General features: G+C 44.9%; 1 protein-coding gene across 4 annotated transcripts in view; it reads right to left on the bottom strand.

Annotated features, from left to right (window-relative positions):
- RPA2 (replication protein A2) overlaps positions 1-25442 on the bottom strand; it is a 141898-nt gene that overhangs the window by 66479 nt on the left and 49977 nt on the right. For 2 of the 4 annotated variants that reach the window (XM_073661804.1, XM_073661803.1), the window contains exon 3: positions 7878-7979. The exons of the other annotated variants lie outside the window; for them this stretch is intronic. In XM_073661804.1, coding sequence (XP_073517905.1) covers positions 7878-7979 — 102 coding nt within the window. The remainder of the gene's footprint in view (positions 1-7877; positions 7980-25442) is intronic. 4 annotated transcript variants of the gene reach the window in all.

Here is a 25442-nt window from a genome sequence, read left to right as displayed (position 1 = left end):
CTGATGTTTAAAAAGCATTTCTTTGATGAGACACAATTTAATCTCTTTCCAACAGAAGAGGAACAAGTAGCCTTACGTACGCTGGATGAACTCTCCATGGAACACAATATGGAAGAAGGAGGTAAGATCCCTGCATCTATTAGAGTAAGGTCCAAGAAATTTCCCCCACTGTCCACGTGCGCCAACATAGACTTGTTCGTACAGGTGGTCACGAGAGAATTTGAACGTATGCCCCGCTATATAGAGAAGGACAATCTCACCACACAGGAGCGGGATCGCCTTCATGCCCTTCAGAACCTCCCCAATATAGTGTTGAAGCCGGCCGACAAGGGTGGGAACATCGTGCTATGGCCAAAAGACATGTACGAGAAAGAGGCCTTTAGACAGCTCCACAATAAAACCTGTTATAAATGTATGACATTCAATCCTTTGGCTTCCTTCTCATCCGATTTGTCTAAAATCATTCATAAAGCCGTAGCCGATGGGACCATCACTGCCGGACTGGCTTCAGCACTGTTGGTTAATGAACCAACGATACCCACATTCTACTTGTTGCCCAAAGTCCATAAGAATATGTCCTCACCACCTGGGCGTCCAATCATCTCTGGAACAGGGAACTTTTTAGAGAATGTAAACCGATGGATCGATAGTAAACTCCAACCACTAGTAGAAAGCCTCCCATCATTTCTTCTAGATACAGGCGACCTACTAAAGAAAGTGGATGGCCTGTACCTGGATCCAGAGATGATCCTTGTGACAGGAGATGTGGAATCACTCTATACTAATATTAAGCATGTGGATGGTCTTAGGGCCTGTGCATTCTTTCTTAACACCTCTAATCTACCAAGAGATATTGTTGACCTGGTGATGCGCCTCTTGGAATTTTCCCTTACCCACAGTTTCTTCACCTTTAAGGGGTCCTTCTACTTGCAGCTCCAGGGTACAGCTATGGGTGCATCTTTTGCGCCAGCTTACGCCAATCTGTTCCTGGGGCTGTGGGAGAGGGACCTCTCCCTGCCGGATCTGCGGGAGTCAATGGAGCGCGTCCCCTTTTGGACGCGCTACATTGATGACATCCTGCTGATCTGGCAGGGTTCTGTTGAGGACTTGCAAATTTTTGTGCAACTCCTCAACACCAATAATATGAATATTCACATTACTTTCAATTGGGATACGGATACAGTCAACTTTCTTGATGTTACCCTTACGAGGGATCACAAAAATCTGATTCAAACAAACATCTATAGAAAGGATACCTCCACGAATATGCTGCTTCACGCGTCATCCTCCCACCCTCCGTGGATGGTTCGCTCAGTACCCACTGGACAATTTCTGCGACTCCGCAGACTTTGTTCCAGCGATGAGGATTTTGCTAGACAGTCTATGGATATGAAGAAGAGATTCTATGAGAGAGGCTACAGTAAACGAGTGGTGAAAAGAGCGTATCATCGCGCCAAATATTCAAACAGGCACGAATTGCTCTATCGGCAAAGAAGTCCCAAGATCAGTGATAAACCAAGGTTTATAACAAACTATCATGGACAATTTGGGCGCATGAGGAAATGTTTGACTCAAGCCTGGCCCATCTTGTTGACAGACCCGGTACTGTCAAAAATCCTTCCTGACCGCCCACCCATTACTGTACGCCGATCTAGGAATCTCCGAGACTATCTTGTACACAGTCACTATCAGACAGCACCAAGTATATCCACTATTTTTGGCGTATCAGGTCCTGACTGTGGGAGTTATCCGTGCGGTCGATGTGTCGCCTGCCCCAATATGGACAGGACCAGTACTTTCTCGAATGCAGCTGGTACAAAAATTTATGATATAAAATGTCGGATTACATGTACCTCACGTTTTGTTATCTACTACGCCACATGTCCCTGTGGGCTCATTTATATTGGTCTAACAACGCGCCAACTTAAAGTTAGAATAAGAGAACATATATTGGGGATTGTGGCGGCGATCGACTGCATGGATTCCTCCACACTCAGGACCATACCAAAACATTTCAAATTGCACCATCACTGTGATAGTTCCCTCCTGAGGGTCCGGGGGATAGACGCGTTGAGAATGGGTATTCGTGGAGGTAGACAGAGCCAACGTTTAGCTCAGCTTGAATCTAGATGGATTTGGCGACTGAATACCGTATATCCCAATGGACTCAATGAGAACCTCAGCTTCGCTCCGTTTCTCTAGATCCCTCCTCTGTTACATATTTCTGTTGTGGTTTTTATGATTTTAATATACTTTTTTAACTTTCAGTGTGTTTCACCATCCGTTTGCACCTTACTTCCTCCGACGAGTTATACTTATACTATGACTGATATCATATGGACTAATACGTGAATATGAATACATTGAATAATCCATCACATCTGGGAACAACTACTGTGGTGTATATATATATACTGTGGATTTTTTTGTCTTGTGCTCTGATATGTATATACCCTGTTGTCTTAATAGAATCTGGATCAGGGAAGTTTGCTATCCCCACACCATGTATGATTTTTGTGAACATGTGATATTGTATGTGATGGTATCTCTATTCTTAAAATCTCACTTAGTATGCATTACTGGTGTAACAATATGGCTCTTACACATTTACTTATATGCTTATGGGATTGCAAATGATCTACACTAACCATCTGTACGATGGGATATATATAATTGACGAAATGATGTATTTTGTGACTGTCATAATGTTAAGTTGGTGGTCTGTGACATGGTGTTACTATGTGATACATCCATATACTGATGTGTTGGCAGTGAGAAGAAAAATAGATATATATACATTACGCAAGAAAAATATATATATTTTCCGGTATGTTCCCTAATCATGTGAATCTATCAGGACCTGACGCGCGAGCGTCGCCGCTTTCTGAGTACCCCGTGCCGCTCGGCGTCTCTATGCAAGGACCTGCATCACATGGGTCCATGTGACCATCATGTGATTCCTTGCATGACGCCCGCGTCACTGGTTGCTTGGTAGCGGGGACGCTACGCGTGTCACTATGGGTCCACCCCCCTCATCTGATTGGTCAGCATAGTATTTAAATTCATACTCCCCCGGAGGAAGTTGACGCCCCCTGAAGAAGGCAAACGCCGAAACGTGCGTTGGGGTGGGCGAGCGGTCCACGTGGGGGAGCCCCGACACTACAGCTTGCAGCCCAGGTAATCTTCCTGACATTATGCAGTATTTGCCTCCATTTAAGTCTACACTTATCTATATTTATACTGTGCACCTGATATGATGATAAGCACAGCTTAGTAGTTCACATATGGCATTTAGACAGTACTGATTATGAGTCCCCTTTGAGGAATCTTGAAGTACTTTAATACTGCTTGTGATATGTATTACTATATGGATACTATTATGGGTATTTTTCTGTGGCTATCTGATAGTCCTCTTTATTGGTATAACAGATGAAGGACTAGATATATACATGTTTTAGCTGTGGTGCCGAGGCCCTTCCCCCCTTTTTATTTGTGGACCACATCGTCCCTTCAGTGAGACGGTTTTTTCTACATGTTATATGTCTCTTCGTATTTCTGTACTGTGCCCTATATTAATTATTTAGTAAACTTTTTACACTATTTATGAATAAAAGTTAATTTTTATTACAACTTTGGGTTGATATGGTCGTATTTTCTCCCTTCAAGTATCTGAGTATTTTGTAGGTTGTTCCAGAGCTTGGGACAGTGAACAAGGATGATTCATCACCGGGTATACAGTAGTCCACAAAGGTAAGGCAGTGATACAAGAACCACTCCCCTCCAGCTGCTCTGCGCAAGAGGCAGATCTTAAAGCACTCGCTGCAGCGTGTAATCTGGGAAAAGGTAAAGAAATTAATGTATTTTATGACTCACAATATGCTTATGGTGTTGCACATGACTTTGGCGCCGTTTGGCGAAGCCGTAATTTCTTGACCTCTGCTGGCAAACCTATAAAAATGCACAAGCGGTAGAGCAGCTACTCACAGCACTCACCCTTCCCCGAAGGTCAGCCATAGTCAAAGTGTCAGCACACACTTGGGAACAAACTCCCCTTGCAGTAGGGAATGCTTTGGCCGACCAGGCGGCTAAGGAAGCAGCACGATTACCTCTGACAAAGATACTGGCTATCGCAAGTGCGGGAACCCCAGGAGACTCACTCAGGGAGTGCAGGAAGCTCCCTTTCAAATAAGGAGACATCCTCTGCACCGGTCCCCGTGGCCGTGGACCTCGAACTACTGCAGGTCTTCCAGACCTAGGCTCCACGAGCAGAATGCATAGGTCAAAGCGGGCGCCGTACGGTCAGTGTCAGGGGTATGGCAGGTGCCCTTGCACTTTCTCCTGTTGATAACTGAAAGGGTGTTATGTGTGCAGTGGTGCTACAAAACTGGTGTGCCCCAGGGTTCCCGAATACGGCTGCAAAGTATGTTCAAGAATGTCTAGTTTGTGCAAAACATAACCCTGGTAGGCCTATTCGAGTCCCACGAAAATGCACACAAAAACCAGATTACCCATTTCAGAGACTGCAGGTGGACTACATACAGCTACCTAAGGTGGGTAATTATGAATATGCCCTGGTATGCATTGACCTTTTCTCTGGGTGGCCAGAAGCTTGGGAGGTGACTAAAGCAAACACAAAAACTACTGCTAAAAAATTGATCAGAGAGGTGGTTTGTAGATATGGGGTGCCCGAAACTATAGAAAGTGACAGAAGAACCCACTTTACTGGGGAGCTAATGAAACAAATCATGGTCACTCTTGGGATAGAACAGGCTTTCCATGTTCCCCATCATCCACAAAGTAGTGGGAAAGAGGAACGTCTCAATGGTACCTTGAAACTAAAAATTCAAAAGTGCATGGAAGAAACACACTTGTCCTGCGTAGATTGTTTGCCCCTAGCATTGTATTCAGTGAGGACCACCCCAAGGGGGAGGGAGAAGCTGTCCCCATATGAAATACTGTTTGGTAGTGTCCCTAAGACAGGGTTGTATTTCCCGCAGCAGCTGCAGGCCTCCTATGGTTCGCTCACGTAATATGTTCTGGAGTTGCATAAACATTTGACTGTTACTCATAATCGTGTTCTTTCCTCTATCCCAGACCCCAATTGCCTCAGCGGCACTCACATTTTGGTACCAGGAGACTGGGTCGTGGTAAAGAGACATATGAGGAGACCACTGGAGCCCAGATACAGTGAACCATTCCAAGTGCTGTTAACCACTGCCACTTCTGTCAAGCTTCAAGGCAAAGACACTTGGATCCACGCCAGCCATTGTAAAAAGGTTTTTGAACCCCAGCAGCAGCAAAGATGATGACCCTGTTTGTTTGGACTATGGTGATAGCAACCGTACCCTTTGCCCTAACTCTCCATGAAGTACTTAAAGAGAACTGGGATAACAAACTGATAAAGCATCACCAAGTCTTACTCCAAGACATGAACTCTAATGACCATCCTAATAACTGTTGGATATGCACCCATAGTCCAATATCTTCCAATACTATGCCTTATTTAGCCATTCCAGTGACTTTGAAAGAAATGTTTTACTTCAGTAAACACACTTTTCCTATTAGACTAAGAACGACAAAAAAAAGAAGGCTTTAGGTCTAACTGTAGCTGCTTGGGTGACTGACTCATGGTTGTTGTTTAACAGGAGTGGTCCAACTCTTAGTCAGACTGAAATGCCTTGGGCGACCAGTCGTGTTGACCTCTACTGTTATCCGAACTTTAACTCTTGCAGCTGTATTCAGATAAAATCCAGAGGGTTTCTCTTCTTTACAGCTGACTTCAGAGTGTAATGGATCTGCTACCACTACTACGCAGTGTATAGCGGTTGATGCCACTCTCAATCCTAAGCTTCATTGTGTAAATGTCACCTTGCAAAATCTAATATCAGGTTTTACCTCAAATGACACTCAGTATCAGGGAAAAATTATGGAAAAATTAAGCACCACCTTGTTATCTAAATGGATTGCTAGCTTGTTCAACAACACTGTTGTTGGATCACCAGAGAGTTTATATATTGTATGTGGACATCAGGCTTACAAGTGGTTACCCAACAATTTCACAGGAGTTTGCACACTGGCCTTTCTGACACCTTCTACTTTTATAGTACCACACACAAGAGTAGATATTAAAGCAATCCCGCTACACACGCTGTACAGACAAGCTGCAGACGACAAGCCCAGACCAGATGGTAAACCACATCTTGTAGAAATGGGGGTGGCTAACAATTTTTTTAGTGTTTTATTAATTTACCCATTCATAATGCAAATGTGGGATAAGTTGGTAGAGGCGACTGATTATCTAGATGACCAGATCTTCCAGATTCTTGACGTTCTCAATACATCTAATATTGTACAGAAACAACTAATTGCAGTTACTAACCAACACACCATAGTGTTAGATTACTTGACTGCTAGAGAGGGCGGGATGTGTCAGATAATAGGTCCTACCTGTTGCCACTACATAGACCCCGCAGGAAATTTCCAGGTAAAGACCAAGATAGAGATAGTTAGAGAAATGAGGGATGCGTGGCTCCAAGAACATCATGTCAACAAAGATTCCTGGTGGAGCGACACTTTCTCATTTCTTAATCCTGTCAATTGGTTCAAGGGTATAGGTGGATGGCTAATGGGCATCCTACAAGGTATTCTACAAATAGGAATTTTGATATTACTAGTGTATATAGTTGCCAGGATTAGTATATTTGCTATTAAGAGACTATGCAAGAAAACACATAAGATTAAACATCACAGGCCTGCGAAATATAATGCCACTTCTCCTATAAACATATATGATGAGATTTACAAGCAAGATATTTGTCGGTGAATGGGATTCGTACCCTCCAGGCTTTTATAGCATGGGGAAGTAGCTGATGAATCAATGGTTTTGTAAAATAATAAAAAAAGGGAGGAATTTTTATGGTTAATTTTTAATACCTAGATATTATTAATTAGATAAAACAATTCTGATTCATGAGGCCTCTGCTTGAGTGTTTTAAGACATACATTGTGAAATGTATGTCTTAAGATACTGGCTTCCTGTTAAGTCTCTGAGAAGGTTTTTACGTTGGGCAAAAGGGAAATGTGTTTGTTACTGATAAGCTATTTTGGTTGTCTGTTCAGTTGTATGTAAAAACGAAGTTCCGCTTTTTTGTCTAGCTAATAAATTGGGGAGTCTAGGTTGCCACACCAGAAGACTCTACTTGGTGACAATGCATGTCACATATATTCTGTCTCTCTTCCTTCATCGATGAAGTACCTTAATTTGAATCTCGCTGGCAATGTGAAGACCCTTTGCTGTCTAAACCAAAGTTCTCCTTAAACCAAAGAGGGTCTCCATAACAATAACCATGCCCAAAACACTAAGAGAGACACCTCTAGTAAAAACAGATGCTGCAAAGATAACAAAAACTGCTTCAAAGCAGAAACCAAAGTGTGCATCTATATTTGATCTGTTTATCAGATAGTTTTATTTTTTAAATACTGGATAGGTTACAAACAGATGACAATTCTACATTTGAAAACTGCCTTAAACGCCTGGAGGTGGTATTTGGCTGGGTACACTTTAGTGTACCAAGAAACTCCTGTTTTTATATCAGCTGCAACCACAAAAGCGATACTCCAGGCATGCTTTGCATCCTGTCTAACAAACCTCCTCAGTTTTTCACTCCTATAGAGAGCCCCTGCTCAATTGAGCTTTCATTTTATAGCTTGAATGTAATTCAGTTACATACTACAAACTACAAAGCAAAGTATCTACAAACCTACTCAACATTTAAAAAGTTTATTGTATTTGTATACATTCATGTAAATGTGTCACATACCTGCAAATACCTGCAGACACCTGCTATGGTAATACAGACTGTTGTCAATATACATACCTGAGAAAGCTCAACCTCTCCTATCCTGAACAACTCATCACTTTGGGCAGCAGAAAGTAGGTGTGATACTGTACATGGCACGATTTGTTGTGCCCTTGACCTCTGAAAAAAATAAAAGGTTATATTTATATTGTATAATTATACAATATATATATTACACACACACCTGATTTTCGTTACACAGGTATGAAGTATCAAACATTGGGACACTGTTCTCATAAACTGACTGGGATATGTTCACAAGTTGCGTTTTTTATGCAAATTTTAAGTTGAATTTTACAGCACCAGCAAAGTCTAGGAGATTTCAGAAATAACATTCACAGTGGGAAAAAAAAAAGTGCTCGGGTGATATTGTTATTCATGTAAGCCTTGTGCCAATTCAAAGCTGGCTTCACTCTCCTTGCCTTTGGACATATCCGACATCAAGAGGAAATGAGTGGCCAGCTGCAGCTCCGACTTCCTCTAGATGTTTGGATTAGACTGAAGGCTGGGAGAGTGAAGCCAGCGCTGAATGAGCAGGGTTCACGAGACATAACATAATCTTTTTAAGATTGCATACGTGGGGAGGGGGCGAGACACAACAACCCTAAACTAATAATACATTTGAAGTAACATGTTGAGATCATGTTGGTGTTTGTATACCAATGGGCCCACAGAGCTCCGCGTTATGTGCATGACTATTTGTACACCTGCTACGTATCCAAACAAACGCCACTGACAAAAAGAATTCTTCAATACTTGTCCCGAGACATCACATGTCTCAGTGTCTTGGTATGAGATAAAATTACTGTAGCAGAAGCATCCACATATGCTCGTCTACAAAAGATGACAAAGAATACCAAACTTTAAAAGGTCAGGGAGATCACATCTTTAACCCCTTAGGGATTGGGGCAATTTTAGTTTTTGTGCTTTTGAGTAGAATTTGAACTTCCACTCAGCTTCTGCAAAACAAAACAAAAAAAAACACCAGTGTTTTTTTTGTGGACATCAATTTTTGGGCGCAGGTGGGATAAACACTTGAACTGCAATTTTTCTCTACACCATTTACCGTATGGCTTGTTACCATAAATCAGACTTTTGTGGACGTAGCGGTACCAAATATGTTTATTTTTTCATTTGTTTCGTTTTGATTTGAAAAATTTTTAAAACATTTTACTACTTTTCACTTTTAGTCCCTGTGAAGACACGGGGTCTTCCGTGGGTGTAATACTACTCAGAAAACAGAAAATACTTTATTGAACCACCAAATAAATAATAAACACATAGAACAGTCCCAACAAATGCCCAAGATGGTACAACATTACACAGTCCTCAACGTTCTGCTGGCCCGCCTGGGATAGAAAAGCTGCAACTTTGGGACTTCCAGGGTTAACTACCTCAACCATTGGCCCCTTGCTTTTGGCGGGCCCCCACAGAGAGAAGGTAGCGGCAAACTTAAGAAGCTGGCAGTCTATAAAGATACAAAGCCGGGAGACCCAAGGGTCCCACCCTGGTCTCTCCGAGAGTTTCCATGGGGCCAGGTTACCTACTGGTCCCAATCTGGCTTCTCTGAATGTCTCCATGGGCTCCAAGCAACCGGAGGGGTCCCACCTGGCAACCCCAAACAACATATCCATGGGGCCAGGTGACTTCATCGTCCCAGTCTGGTCTTCCCAAATGTATCAATGGGTTCTCTGATGGTCAATGGAGCAGATCCGTATCTTTCCAGTCAGGGCCGATACCCTTAGGCCGGAATAATGTAGAATCCAAATCTGTGTCTCTTGTTAAAGCTTTGCTTCCAAGTTGATAGTCAGAGACTATGATCTTTGATTCTCCTTGTAAAGTCTCTCTCCAAGCTCCGTTTCAAATCTCTTTTGAGCAGTATAGAAAAAAAACTTTTTTATATTTACATATGTGGCTAAGGTAATCAGTCACAGGTCAGAGATAAAGGAGCAGGGCTCACTCTGGTCTCATTGTTTGAGCTAATCAATTTAAATAGTTGGTATAGCAGGAGGCTCTTTAAATCAACATTCAACTGGCTTTAGTATAATATATAATTAGGATATTAACTGACCCAATAGAAGACAATAATCACGCTTAGGGCTCATACTCCTTTGCGAGAAAAACGGACGATTGCAATTCGATAAAACATCGGATTGCACTCAGACCAATGTTAATCAATGTGTAACATATGCTCTGCGATTTTTTTCTCAGCTGAAATCAGGCTGAGAAAAAAAATCGCAGCATGCGATTATCACGTATATCAGACAAGACTCGCCAATGCAAGTCAATTTTACAACCTTATCTGGCCATGTGGTGTGTGACACATCAGACACATGCATACAGTGCTGAAAAGACATGGGAACAGCATGGGGAAGACCCCTGGAAGCATCTCTGACACCCAGGTCACTGCCTAAAAGTGTGCCCATCATTGGCGCATGCGAAGATGCCTCCCGCCATGTGCCTGTCGTTTCAGACTTGCAATAATCACCGTCCACGTCCTTGTCCCAGAGCAGAGTTCAGTTGACCCTACCACATTCCTTGGAATGTAAGCGCAAGTATGCAGCCAGCCGCCCGCCCACTCACAGGCTGCAATAGTAAACTGTCAGATTTCTGGGAAGCTGCTTGCACTTGAAATGTGGCCTTTTAGGCTCGCGGAGGCGGAAGCTGTCTAACCTAATGGCGGCGGCCAGGTGTCCATACTCTGTCCCCAGCCGCCACTATTTCTTCCGGTGTCATCTCCACCTTCCACAAGAGCGGGTCCCACAACATTACCCATGCCCTCCCCAGTACATTTACTGGGAAGGACTGCCTAGCACGCACTTGTCGGTGGTGCTGAGAAACACAACACACAGCCATATTCTTTAGCTCACTGAAAGGAATGGCATAGAAAGAAAATGTATCTACTCCAGCTGTCATTACTCCGTCACCAGGTTCCACTCATTGTCACACACAACCATGCCTGGCTGTATGTTCAGCAGTGAGAGCCACAGAACAGGCTGCTGTGTTACAGCTTTCAACAGCTCTGCAGCGGCGGGCAGTTTGTCACCTAAGCATTAAGCATGTTGTTATCTTCAGTACAGCCTGTTGCCGCTTGGCCAAGGCAGTGCTTTCAGCTTGTGATTGATGTGGTCATTTCGGAGACAGAGGCCGAACTGGAGGAGGAGGTGCAGGAGCTGGACAATGTGATTATATCGCAGTTACATTGGAGAGTCTGTTTTTTATACTAAAGAAAGACCCTACTGTGTTTTTATTAATTTATTTTTTTACGGTATTTTTTTTTATTTTTAAAGACAAATTCATTCACCTGGAAATGTCATTTTAACATTTTACAACCTTATCTGGCCATGTGGTGTGTGACACATCATCAGACACACCCTGTTTCATTTATGATGGAGGTACTCTGAAAGTCACAAAGCCTATTTTTATAGGGCAATCAGGCGGCTCTTACTATTCTTAAAATGGCCAGCAGTCAGCCCTCGCTATTGTCAGAGTCATCAGCCAGCAAGGCTTTGTTGTTCCCATTATTAACGACTGGGTCTCCTATACTGCTATTGCGTATGCAGTGACTGCAAGGGCTGCCAAAAAGTTGGACGCAACCCAATACCCCTTTGAAGAGACATATAAAGGAGCGGGGCTCCTTTAGTGGGAATGCCCATGCTGTGACTGCAAGGGCTGCCAAAATTTGGGAAAAACCCCACTAACAATTTAAAGACACATAGAGCTGGGCCACAGTAACGAGTATGACATGTTTCCATTAGAAAGGAGAGGGTATGCTATTCAGTTAAAGGGTATGCAGTGAAGCAAGGGCTGTCAAAAATTTGGAGGAACTCCAACATCCCATGCAAGAGACGTAGATATGTTGAAATGGTGGTGATATGGTGGTGGAGCATGAGGATGCGGAGAAGGACAACAGCAAATAGACAAAATTGGGAAGCATATACCCATGTCTGGATGTGAAGACAGAAAGAAAGAGGTGCATGGGGATAGAGTTAGACCTCCCCCAAAAAAGACACTGTATTTGAGTTTATGTTACGCTGCTATCATTCTGTGATGTTGAGAAGTCTGGCCCAATCCAGCCCTTGTTCATTTTTATAAAAGAGTCAACCTGTCAGCATTTTCAGTTGACAGGCATTTATAATTCCACAAGCGGCACTAAAAACCCGCTCTGACAAAACGCTAGCCAGGACCTCCAAGGCGTAGAGAGACCGTTCATGCCACGTGTCCAGCTTGGATACCCAATAATTATAAGGCACAGAGGAATCACAGAGGACGTTGGTACGGTAGGTAAGGTACTCCTTCACCATCTTTCGAAACTTTGCACTCCTTGTGAGAGAGCACCCAGCACCTCAGGGCCTGTGCGATGGGAAGGTCTGAGAAAACTGTTCCAGAAATTTGACAGCCTCTGCTGGATTGCATTTGTGTCTCTCTCATCTGCACTCCTTGGTTGTCCAACCAACTGTGACCTCTACCACCAGCGTTTTCAGATGGGATTTTTTTTTTTGTAAATAATTCCGCAACAAGGGCCTTCTTGTACTGCACCATTTTATTAGGCCTGTCCTGCACAGGAATAAAAGACAGAAAGTTCTCGTTGTAGCGTGGGTCTAGAAGTGTCACCAACCAATAATGACTGTCACCCAAAATTTGAACAACGCGAGGGTCACAAAAGGCAGCATAACAAACTCAGCCATGTGTGCCAGACTGCAAAGTGGAAAGACTTCTGTGTCCTCACCAGGAGGACGACTAACCATGTTCTTCTCCTCATCCTCCTCTCGGACCTCAGGCTATCCACGCTGAACAGACGGTATGACAGTTGTGCAGGTAGTACAGTCCATAGCGCAGGAAACTAGCTCCTGCTCCTCCTCCTCACTGTCACCCAATCCACGTTGGGATGAGATGAGGCTGGGCTGTGTGTAATCACCCTGTATGGTTCCTTGCTCCATCTCATCGTGCTCCGCCTGCAATGCATCCTATTTGATTGTGAGCAGAGAGAGTTTCAGAAGACAGACAAGCGGGTAGGTGACGCTAATTATGGAGTCATCGCTGCTCACCATCTTGGTGGAGTCGTCAAAGTTTTGGAGGATGGTACATATGTGACATCCATGTCCACTCCTGAGGTTTTATGTGTGGAGTCTGACCTGAATACCAACGGCCTTGTTGATGATGGTAGTCAAAAACTGCCCTCTTCTGCAATGTAGAGATCCAACGCGTAGGGACATGGCAGATCAGTCGGTGAGCTGGAAGCTGCAAAAGCTGCTGAAGCACGGCAAGGGCGGCGGAAGCTGTAGCTTTCTAAAATAGGCACACAGGCGGCGTACTTTGACAAGCAAATCGGACAGATCCGGGTAGGTTTTGAGAAACCACTGAACCACGAGGTTAAGCACATGGGCCAGGCATATAGTACGTGTGTAAGCTCGCCTCGCCTCAGAGCCGCCACCATCTTCCAGCCATTGTCACACATGACCATGCATGGCTGTAGGTTCAGCGGTATCAGCCACAGATCTGCCTGGTGTTTCAGAGCTGTCCACAAATCTTCAGCATTGTGCAGTTTGTCACCTAAGCATATTAGCTTCAGCACAGCCTGTTGAAGCTTGGCCAAGGCAGTGCTTCCAGCTTCCAGCTTGTTACTGATGTGGTCATTTCGGAGATGGAGGCTGAAGAGGAGATACAGGAGCTGTAGAATGTGGGGGGCAACCTTGACCCAGGGCCCGCAATCCTCGGCGTCTGGAGGACGTGTTCCGTCCTAAGGTCCGACTGGGTCCCGGCTTCCACTTATTAACCCAGTGTGCCGTCAGCTAGATCTACCGTCCCTACCCATAAGCACTTGTCCATGTGTTCGTGGTTAGGTGGACTTTCCCAGTAACTGCGTTGTTGAGGGTAGTTCTAATGTTGTGGAACAAGTGTGGTCATTTCGGAGATGGAGGTTGAAGAGGTGGAGGCGGATGAGGTGCAGGAGTTGTAGACTGTGGGGGCAACCCTGATTGACCTAGGGCCCACAATCTCGGCATCGGGAGGATGTGTTCCGTCCCAAGGTCCGGCTGGGTCCCGGCTTCCACTATGTTAACCCAGTGTGACGTCAGCGAGATGTCTGTCCCTGCCTACAAGCACTTGTCCATGTGTCCGTGGTTAGGTGGACTTTCCCAGTAACTGAATTGTTAAGGGCATGGCTAATGTTGTGGGACAAGTGCTTGTGTAATGCGGGGATGGCACATCGGAAGAAATAGTGGTGGATGGGGACCGAGGGATGCAAGCCATCAGGCAGCGGAAAGCTTCTCCACAAGTCTAAAAGGCAACATTTCGAGCGCAAGAATTAGCGAAATGTGTGAATTTAGTAGTGTGGCCTGTGGGGATTTGGCTGCGTAATTGCGCTTGCGTTCCAAGGACTGGGGTAGGGACAACTGAACGCTGCTCTGGGACAAGGACATGGACGCGCTTGCTGATGGTGCTATTTGACAGTGTGCAACAACAGGTGCAGGACGAAAGGCATCTTGGCATGCGCCATGGACAGGGGATTGGCGTGCACACACAACAGCAGAACAAGCAGTGGTATCACCCGCAGACACTGATGCTGGACGCTGGGGTATGGCCCACTTAGTCGGGTGCTTTGCTGCCATGTGCCTGATCAGGCTGCTAGTTTTACTACCCCTGCTGATGCTAGCCAGGCAGGTGGTGCAAATGGCCTTTTTGGGTTTATCTGCAGAGTCTTTAAAAAATAACCAGACTCGGGAAGACCTAACAGTTGTACTGGCAACTTCCGTCGTGTTGGCGTTACGAGGAACGCTTTCCCGCCTTATGTCTGCAGACACCACGCGGCTTCTTCCAACCTGTTGTGGTGCTACGCCTCCCTCCCCCTGTGGGCTGCTGTCCTCGCTCTGTATGTCCCCCTTGCCAGGTTCGGTCAGTTACTATATTATCCACCACCTTGTCTTCCACTTCCGCACCCTGGTCCTCCTTCTGACTTTCTGGCAATTGTGTCTAGTCATCATCCACCTCTTGCGGCAGTAATTGCACTTTCCCACCGTCGCCGTCATGTGACTGTGGCTGCTCCAATATTTGGGCATGCTACACGCGTTCTTCTCTTAACTCGCTTGAAGCTGGCCGGATGAGAGGCCCGAATCTACAAATGGAAAAGTGAACAGCTCTTTGGAGTGTCCAAGTGTGGGATCAGTGGTCTCCGGGCACTTGGCATGGTGCGAGGAAGGAGGATCAGGGTGAGGAATATGCGGTCCAGACTCACAGCTAAAGAGACTTGAACGTGTGGAAGACAGGGCGGTGGTGGTGGCTGCTAAGTGACTAGATGCATTATCTGCTATCCAACCAATAACCTGTTGACACTGCTCTGTGTTCAATAGTGGTGTTCACCGGTCCCCTATTAATTGGGACAGGAAGGTCGAGCGACAAGATGTGGGTGTTTGTAGTGGCAAAATTTCAGCTTGGCCACGTCCTTGGCATGCAACATCACCATCATGTCCACTTCCCCATCCCTTGCCACGCACCTAGTCCATTTTTAATGGGGGACAATATTTTCCACATTCATAAGAAATAGCTGATTTTGGAACGCAGTTATATGTGATACATCTGACAGAGAATCACAATTTTAAATAGCAGGCCTGTAATTTGCTAATACTATTCTTCACAGAGACCTAGTGTTAATAGCTTCACCGACATACTGCAACAGAATGGAAAAGGAGGCAAATATTTTCCACGTTCAGTTCAAATTTCTGGATTTTTATCGCTGAAATATGTAACAGATCTGGCTTTATTACGCAGTGAGAACAAGCAAATGGAGCAGAAACAAGTATATTACCTACCGGTAATGTGTTTTTTCGGAACCCATGACGCCACAACGAGACAGGGGATCCGCCCTTCAAGGACAGGAAACCTTCAAGATAAAAATGGCGGCACCTCTGTCCGCCTCAGTGGATTACAGAGTATGAGAGGACTCGCCAGTTAGAGAACATCATTTTATTAACCATAAACGAATTTCACCCATGTGAATACTCAACCACCCACCAACCGGAAGGTGAACACTACAGTGATAGGGAGGGAATGTAAAGATGCCGTCATGGGTTCCGAAAAAACACATTATCGGTAAGTAATATACGTGTTTTTCTATCACCCATGACGGCATAACGAGAGAATTACAGAGAACTAGGTATGTAAGGGAGGGACCACAGCCTGCAGAACCCTTCTCCCAAATGTGAGATCAGAGGAGGCAGAAAGGTCAAGTCTATAATGATTATAGAAAGTGGACGGAGATGACCACGTGGCCGCCTTACATATTTGCTCAATGGGCACGTCCGCTCTTTCTGCCCAGGAAGCAGCCATGCCCCGTGTAGAGTGGGCCTTCAGATTGTTAGGAGGATCTCTGCCCGATCCCGTATAGGCCATCGTGATGGCTTCCTGGATCCACCTTGACAGAGTACCTTTTGAGACCTTTGATCCCTTTCGGGAGCTCTGGAAGGAGACAAATAGAGCCCTATCCTTCCTCCATTAGCTTGTAGATGCTAAATAAATATTGTATAAGGCATCTCCTGACATTCAAGGTCAGAAATCTTTCCACCTTGCTATTTTTTGGTTCAGGACAGAAGGATGGTAGGGCTATCTCCTGAGACATATGAAACGTAGAAACAATCTTAGGTAGAAAAGCAGGGTCTGGTCTCAAAACTACGCTATCGTCTAGCACCAAGGTAAAAGGTGGATCTGAAGATAAAGCCTGTAACTCACTAACCCTCCATGCTGATGTTAAGGCCACCAGAAGTATTGTTTTTAGGGTGAGTAATTTTATGGACTCTGAGCTAAGGGGCTCAAAGGGAGAACCTGTTAGCGCTTTTAGCACCAAGTTTAAATCCCAAGAAGGGACCCTTATTATAGGGGCTGGATTGGCTCTACTGCATGCCATCACGAACCTGGAAATCCATTTATTACCGACCAGATTATAATTATTTAAGGCCCCTAAGGCAGAGATTTGGACCTTTAAGGTGCTAACCGCTAGACCTTTTTCCAGCCCTGTTTGAAGAAATTCCAAAATGGCCGTTATGGGAACCCCCCCGCCAGGGAGAATCCCTGAGATGACAAGAACTTCTTCCAGACTCTACTGTAAATCTTAGTAGTGTTAGGTTTTCTACTTCCTAGAAGAGTAGTAAATAGATTCGATGAGAAACCCCGACCCTCTAGCAACGACCTCTCAAGTTCCAGGCCGCAAAGTGCAATCCTTTCACCTGAGGATGGAATATAGGACCTTGAGCAAGAAGGTCGGGAATCTCTGGAAGAATCCAGGGGTTCATGACTGACATGCTCCTTAGCCAAAAGAACCACGGTCTCTTGGGCCAAAAGGGGGCTATGAGGACCACTCGAGCCTGGTCCTCCCGGATCTTCCTCAACACTGCTGGAATTAGACACGTTGGGGGAAAGGCATAGGCCAGACTGAAATCCCATCTACACTGGAAGGCGACTACTACTGAAGGGATTTCCGTGGGATTCAGGGAGAACTTTTTTAACTTGCTGTTCTGACGGGTCGCAAACAGGTCGACCTCTGGAGACCCCCACATGGCCACTAGCTGGCGGAAGACTGAGTGATTTAGAGTCCATTCTCACTGCAATAATGGCCTGCGACTTAGAAAGTCTGCCTTCGTGTTGTTCTCTCTTTAAAGTCTGATCTGTAGATCAGAGGAGAGGACTTTTCCTTCCACTAGAGAAAATATCCTCCCAGCAATCAGCATTAGTGATTTTGAACGAGTTCCCCCCTGGTGGTTTACATATGCCACCTTGACCTGGCTGTTGAACAGAATTTTTATGTGATGTCCTCGTAGAAGGGGTAAGAGGCTAAAGTTCCTTCTCTACTGCTCGAAGTTCCCATATGTTGGAAGACTCCAGACTCTCCTTCTCTGACCAAGTCCCCTGTATCGGACGGTTGTCTAGGTGTGCCCCCCACCCCCTGGGGTTGGCGTCCATAGTAATCACTCTGGTAAATTGGGGAACCCAGGGGACGCCTGTCTGGAATGGGTTTGTCTCTAACCACCAATACAGAGACCAAATTACATTTTGTGGGAGTATTAACCTGCCCTCCAGATGTCCCCTGAGGATGATCTCATTCTTTAGGACGTCCCATTGCAATTCTCTTGAATGAAATTGGGCCCAGCATACCGCTGGGATGCAGGAGGTGAGGGACCCCAACAGAGACATGGCCCCCCTGAGAGTCATTACTGGGTTTGTTATGGCTGTCTAGACTAAATTTTTTAATTTCTCTCTTTTCTGCTCGGGCAGGCGGCATTCCTGTCGAACCGAATCCAGAGTAAGGCCTAAAAAGATCTGAGTTGTATGCGGGATCAGTTTTGATTTTTCTAGGTTTAAACACCATCCTAACTTTTTTAAGATGGTGCACACCCGATCCACTTGGGCCAGGCAGTGATCGTAAGTTTTGCCCACTATCAGGAAGTCTTCCAGGTACGGGATTATCAAATCGGTCTTCCTCCCTGATATGAGCCGTAACCTCCACAATAAGTTTTGTGAATATGCGGGGCGCCACTGCTAGGCCGAAGGGAAGAGCTCTGTACTGGAAGTGCTTGACTACTCCCTGTACAATTACGGCTACTCTGAGGTATTTTTGAAAGTCGTGATGGATTGCCATAGGGTAATACGCATCCTTTAGGTCCAACACTGCCATGTAGCAGCCGAGTAATAGAAGGCTTATCGTTGATTTTATTGTTTCCATCTTGAATGATGGAATGTTCAGGAATTTGTTTAGGCCTTTCAAGTTGAGGATGACTCTGTATGAATTGTCCAGCTTCTTTTGCAGGAGGCCTGAAATCTCTTCCTCCAGCGCCCGCTGTTCTGGTAGAGAGGATCTTAAGGCAGTCGGGATAAATTTCTCTGGTGGGTTCCTCAGAAATTCTAGTTTTAAACCTGTTTTTACTAAATTGAGGACCCACTTGCTGGAAGAGATTCTTTTCCAGGCTGGAAGGAGGAGAGAGAGTCTCCCTCCCACCTGGGATAGTGTCATTTTGGCGGTTTGCGACTATCCTGGGAGGGCTCGCCGAACAAAAATACTTTCCATTTCCTGGAACGATCCTCCCATCTAGATTGTTTTGTGGATGTCCTTCTGCGGCCAAATTTCTTCCTCCGAAAGGACTGCTTAAAAGTTGAGAAGGAAGGTTTAGGAAATCCTTTTTTGTTGTCACCTGATTTCTCCAGAATTGTGTCAAGAGAGGCACCGAAAAGAAAATCTCCTTCACATGGAAGAGAACATAGCTTTCCTTTCGTTTGTATGTCCCCCGGGCAACATTTCAGCCAGACTGCTCTACGGCCAGCATTAGACAGGGCCGCAGATTTTGCTGCTAATCTGGCAGAATCCGCAGAGGCGTCCGATAAGAAGGCCGCTGCTCCTTTGAATACAGGTAGAGAGGCCAGAATGGAATCCTGTGACTCGTTATTCTTAACCTGGTCTTCTAACCTGTCTAAACAAACCTTAAGGGATCTTGCGGTACAGGTTGCTGCTATGGCTGGTTTCAATGCCCCTGCTGATGACTCCCAAGTACCCCTAATGAAGGTATCTACCTTTCGGACCAGAGTGTCCTTCAGCATCCCTGCGTCTTCAAAAGGGAGAGATCTTCTAGAAGCTTTGGACACTGCAACATCCAGCTTCGGGGCATTATTCCAGGAAGCGGTATCTTCCTCACTAAAGGGATATTTCCTTTTGAAGGAGGATGGAAGGGGACCCTTTTTCTCCGGCCTATCCCACTTCTTCCTGATAAAGTCCCTGCACCTTATCATTAATCGGGAAAACTTTTTTCCGATCCAAGGTGCTGAACATAATATCGTGTACCGATTTTTTTGACTTCTGGTCAAATAACCCCATTGTGGACCTGACGGCTTTTAAGAAGCTATCCACACTTTCCAGGAGAAAACAATGACCTGTGCCTGCCTCGTTATCCAAAGAGGAAGAGTCAGTGGAGTCATCCAGCATTCCCTTGTCGGATTCAGAGTCTGAAAGGGTGGGTGGGGTTTATGCCCTATGGGCCTGGGATGTTTGGGAAAACGATTTAAAAGATTTTTCTACCTCAGACCTAATAAGGGCTTTTAGATTTGAAGACAAATCCAGGGCTCCCTCCGAGATTGTTTCCTCAATACATGGCTGGCATAATCTTTTGGGCCAGTCTTTAGTCAGACCCCGTTCACACAGATCACATACTCTGTACTTGGATTTTTCCGTACATTTTTTTTAGGGACATCCTGACCTCGACGACGAGAAGGAAGGTCCCCCGTCAAGGACAGGAAACCACTGAGGCGGAGAGAGGCGCCGCCCTTTTTATCTTGAAGGTTTCCTGGCCTTGAAGGGTGGATCCCCTCTCTCGTTATGCCGTCATGGGTGTACTCTGGATTATAACTAGGATTAAGATAAAAAAAAAATTGAATTTCTATGGCTAGAAATATCTGTAATTATTACAGCAGCAGACCGGACGTTCAATGGACCCTCTTGTGCTGTATTATACACTGCAGTCTGCCACATACACTGCCTGCCTAGCACTGATTAAACATGCAGCTGGATTAGTGCTCAGGACTGTTAGTTCGAAAATATATATTTATATATATATATATATATATATATATATATATATATATATATATATATATATATATATATATATATATATATATATATATATATATATATATATATAAAATTTTACACACACACACACACACACACACACTGCTCAAAAAAATAAAGGAAACACTTAAACAACAGAATATAACTCCAAGTATATCAAACTTCTGTGAAATCAAACTGTCCACTTAGGAAGCAACACTGATTGACAATCAATTTCACATGCTGCTGTGCAAGTGGAATAGACAATAGATGGAAAAAAATAGGCAATTATCAAGACACTCTCAATAAAGGAGTGTTTCTGCAGGTGGGGACCACAGACCACATCTCAGTACCATAGCTTTCTAGCTAATGTTTTGATCACTTTTGAATGTTGGTTGTGCTTTCACACTCGGGGAATCATGAGACGGACTCTACAACCCACACAAGTTGCTCAGGTAGTGCAGCTCATCCAGGATGGCACATCAATGCGAGCTGTGGCAAGAAGGTTTGCTGTGTCTGTCAGCATAGTGTCCAGAGGCTGAAGGCACTACCAGGAGACAGGCCAGTACACCAGAAGACGTGGAAGGGGCCGTAGGATGGCAACAACCCAGCAGCAGGAATGCTACCTCCGCCTTTGTGCAAGGAGGAACAGGAAAAGCACTGCCAGAGCCCTGCAAAATGACCTCGAGCAGGACACAAATGTGCATGTGTCTGCACAAACGGTTAAAAACCGACTTCATGAGGGTGGTATGAGGGCCCGACGTCCACAGATGGGGGTTGTGCTCACAGCCCAACACCGTGCAGGACGCTTGGCATTTGTCACAGAACACCAGGATTGACAAAGTCTCCACTTGTGCTCAGTGTCAACCTGCTTTCACCTGTGAAGATAACAGGGCGCATGTGACAGACGTGACAGAGTCCGGAGACACCGTGGAGAGCGATCTGCTGCCTGCAACTTCCTTCAGCATGACCGGTTTGGCAGTGGGTCAGTAATGGTGTGGGGTGGCATTTCTTTGGCGAGCACATGAAGGGCTGTGCGTCCCTCCAGAGGTAGCCTGACTGCAATTAGGTACCGAGATGAGATCCTCAGACCCCTTGTGAGACCATATGCTGGTGCGGTTGGCCCTGGGTTCCTCCTAATGCAGGACAATGCCAGACCTCATGTGGCTGGAGTGTGTCAGCAGTTCCTGCAAGATGAAGGCATTGAAGCTATGGACTGGCCCGCCTGTTCCCCAGACCTGAATCCGATTGAGCACATCTGGGACATCATGTCTCGCTCCATCCAACATCGTCACGTTGCACCACAGACTGTCCAGGAGTTGGCGGATGCTTTAGTCCAGGTCTGGGAGGAGATCCTACAGGAGACCATCCGCAACCTCATCAGGAGCATGCCCAGGCGTTGTAGGGAGGCCACACACAATACTGAGCCTCATTTTGACTTGTTCTAAGGATATTACATCAAAGTTGGATCAGCCTGTAGTGTGTTTTTCCACTTTAATTTTCGGGGTGACTCCAAATCCAGGCCTCCATTGGTTAATAAATTTGATTTCCATTGATGATTTTTGTGTGATTTTGTTGTCAGCACATTCAACTTTGTACAGAACAAAGTATTCAATGAGAATATTTCATTCATTCAGATCTAGGATGTGTTATTTGAGTGTTCCCTTTATTTTTTTGAGCACTGTATGTATGTACAGATAGATATATCTATCTATCTATCTATACACTTGCCCATAGACAGACTGGCGGATGCAGGAGACAGACTGTCGGGCTGAAGAGAAGACAAGCAGGCAAACAGGACTGGTAGTCAGGCTGGCAACGGGACCTGAGGGCTGAAGCAGAGGTGAGTATGCTTTGCAACAACTTTGCTCGGGCACCTCCATTTTGGAGGAGGTGCCTTATATATGGGAAGTCCTCCGGCTATTGGCCGGGGACTTCTTAGGACGGCGCGTGTGGTCCCTTTAAGAGAGGGGCAGCACGCGCGCCCTAAGCACAGTGCCCAGGAAGGAGCGCAGGAGGACGCCGCGCGCTGGACAGGAAGGTGAGAGGGACGGCGTCTCTGCCTAGCAGGAGGCAGAGACGCCGATGCAACACGGTCCATGTAACATGTACCAGAATAAAATGCATTGAAGAAGTTACTGATTTTTAACGTGTTAAGGGGAACCTGTCACCAGAAAAAAAAAACAGTATTAAACTGCAGATATAGTGTTAATGTGCAGGTTAACAGCATTATTAACCTGCCCGATGCCTGCACATAGTGAAACGCTGCAGGGAGAAAATGAACTTTGAAACCCGAACGCTGCGGGGCATAGTCACGGGGGTGGCGCAGATGCGGGTTCAGTCAACACTCTGATTATAGAGAGCAGTGGCTGTAACTGTGCTCCTGGCCCTGACTGACAGCCAGCCCCAATGCAGAGTGAGTGTCAGTCGGGAGTGCCGCTACTACCAGAGCTCTGACTGAACTAGCGCTGCCCTAATGAGTGAAACCAGAATGCTGCCAGGAAGAATAAAGTTCATTTTCTTCTCTTTCAACAGTCATCTACATGCGGGCACCATATTAAAACACCATTAACCTGCATATTAACCCCAATAGCATTTTTCTGGTAACAGGTTCCCTTTAACCCCTTCAAACACCAAAAGCCTGTTTTCACCTTCATGTCAAGGCCAAATTTTACAATTTTGATCAGTGCCACTATAAGCTAATAACTCTGGAATGCTTCAACAGATCCCAGTGATTTTGTACTTCATGATAGTGGTAACATTTCTTTGATATGATGTGCGGTTATTTGGGTGTGTGTGTGTGTGGGGGGGGGGGGGGTGGAAATTTGGCTAAAATTAAGAAAATCTTCAAACTTTTTCTGCCCTTAAATCAGAGAGCTTTGTCACACAAAATAGTTAACATTTCCCACATGTCTACTTTACATCAGCACAATTTTTGAAACAATTTTTTGTTAGAAAGTTAGGTTAAAAGCTGACCAACGATTTCTCTTTTTTTTTTCAACAAAACCACGCCACATTTGAAGTGATTTTGAGGGGACTATATGACAGACAATACCCAAAAGTGACCCCATTTTAAAAACTGCATCCCTCATGGTACTTAAGACCACATTCAAAAAGTTTATTAACCCTTCAGGTGCGTCACAGGAATTTTTGGAATGTGGAAACAAAAAAAAAACAAAAAAATACCATTAAATTTTTCTCACAAAAATGTAACTTTAGACCCAATTTTTTCATTTTCGCAAGGATAACAGGAAAAAAATGGACCCCAAAATTTGTTGTGCATTTTCTCCTGAGCATGCCAATACCCCATATGTGGGGAAAACCACTGTTGGGCCAATGGTAGGGCTCGGAAGGGAAGGAGCGCCATTTGACTATTTGCTGGAATATCTAGATGACACCATGTCGCGTCTGGAGAGCCTCTGATGTGCTTTAACAGTCAAACCCCTCACAAATGACACCATTTTGGAAACTAGACCCCTCAGGGAACTTATCTAGATGTGTGGTGTGCACAGAAGTTTATAACATGGAGCAGTGAAAAAAAAAAAAAAAAAATTACAACAAAAATGTTTTTTAGCCCCAAATTTTGCATTTTCACAATGCTAAACAGGAGAAATTGCAGAGTTCAACTTGTGCGATTTCTCCTGAGTACGCCGATATCCAATATGTGGCGGAAAACTACTGTTTGGGCACACAGTAAGGCTTGGAAAGGAAGGAGCACCATTTGACTTTGAATGCGAAATTTGCTGGTTGTTACTACCATGATGAGAAAGGGTCATATTTAGTCCTGACAAAGCCTATCTGGTAAGAATCGAGTAAAAGGCTGATTTACCGACAGGGCGTTACGTTCACCCACCTTTCTAGCTGATGTAAGGGCCATCAGAAGGCGAGTATTCAGCGTTAAAATCTTAAATAGTCAGTCTAATAGAGGTTCGAATGGAGCTCTGGTTAAACAAAGTTTAAGTACCAAAGAGCGGCTCGGGGTTGAGGGGATATACTGGAGCGTGACAGCTTTAAAGCATATACAGTGGGTACGGAAAGTATTCAGACCCTTTAAAAATGTTTCACTGTTTCATTGTAGCCATTTGGTAAATTCTAAAAAGATCATTTTTTTCTCATTAAAGTACACTGTGCACCCCATTTTGACTGAAAAAAAAGACAGAACTGTAGAAATGTTTGAAAATGTATTAAAGAAAAACTGAAATATCACATGGTCATAAGTATTCAGACCCTTTGATCAGACACTCATATTTAAGTCACATGCTGTCCATTTCCTTGTGATCCTCCTTGAGAGGGTTCTACTCCTTTATTGGAGTCCAGCTGTGTTTAATTAAACTGATAGGACTTCATTTGGAAAGGCACACACCTGTCTATATAAGACCTCACAGCTAACAGTGCATGTCAGACCAAATGAGAATCATGAGCTCAAAAAGGAACTGCCCAAGGAGCTCAGAGACAGAATTGTGGCAAAGCACAGATCTGGCCAAGGTTACAAAAGAATTTCTGCATTACTCAAGGTTCCTAAGAGCACAGTGGCCTCCATAATTCTTAAATAGAAGAAATTTGGGACCATCATAAAAGTTTTCCTAGACCTGGCTGTCAAGCTAAATTGAGCAATCGTGGGAGAAAAGCCTTGGTGAGAGGTAAAGAAGAACCCCAAGATCACTGTGGCTGAGCTCCAGAGATGCAGTAGGGAGATGGGAGAAAGTTCCACAAAGACAACTATCACTGCAGCCCTCCACCAGTCGGGCCTTTATGGCAGAGTGGCCCGACGGAAGCCTCTCCTCATTGCAAGACATATGAAAGCCCGCATAGAGTTTGCTCAAAAACACATGAAGGACTCCCAGACTATGAAAAATAAGATTCTCTAGTCCAGGGTTCCCCAACTCCAGTCCTCAAGGCCCACCAACAGGTCATGTTTTCAGGATTTCCTTAGTATTACACAGGTGATAATTGCATCACCTGCACAGACAATAATTCCATCACCTGTGCAATACTAA

This window comes from Phyllobates terribilis, unplaced genomic scaffold, assembly GCF_046119375.1.
Source record: "Phyllobates terribilis strain yellow unplaced genomic scaffold, ASM4611937v1 Scaffold_57__1_contigs__length_8443340, whole genome shotgun sequence".
In the NCBI taxonomy this organism is placed as follows: Eukaryota; Metazoa; Chordata; class Amphibia; order Anura; family Dendrobatidae; genus Phyllobates; species Phyllobates terribilis.
This window is presented reverse-complemented; position numbering and strand designations above follow the sequence as displayed.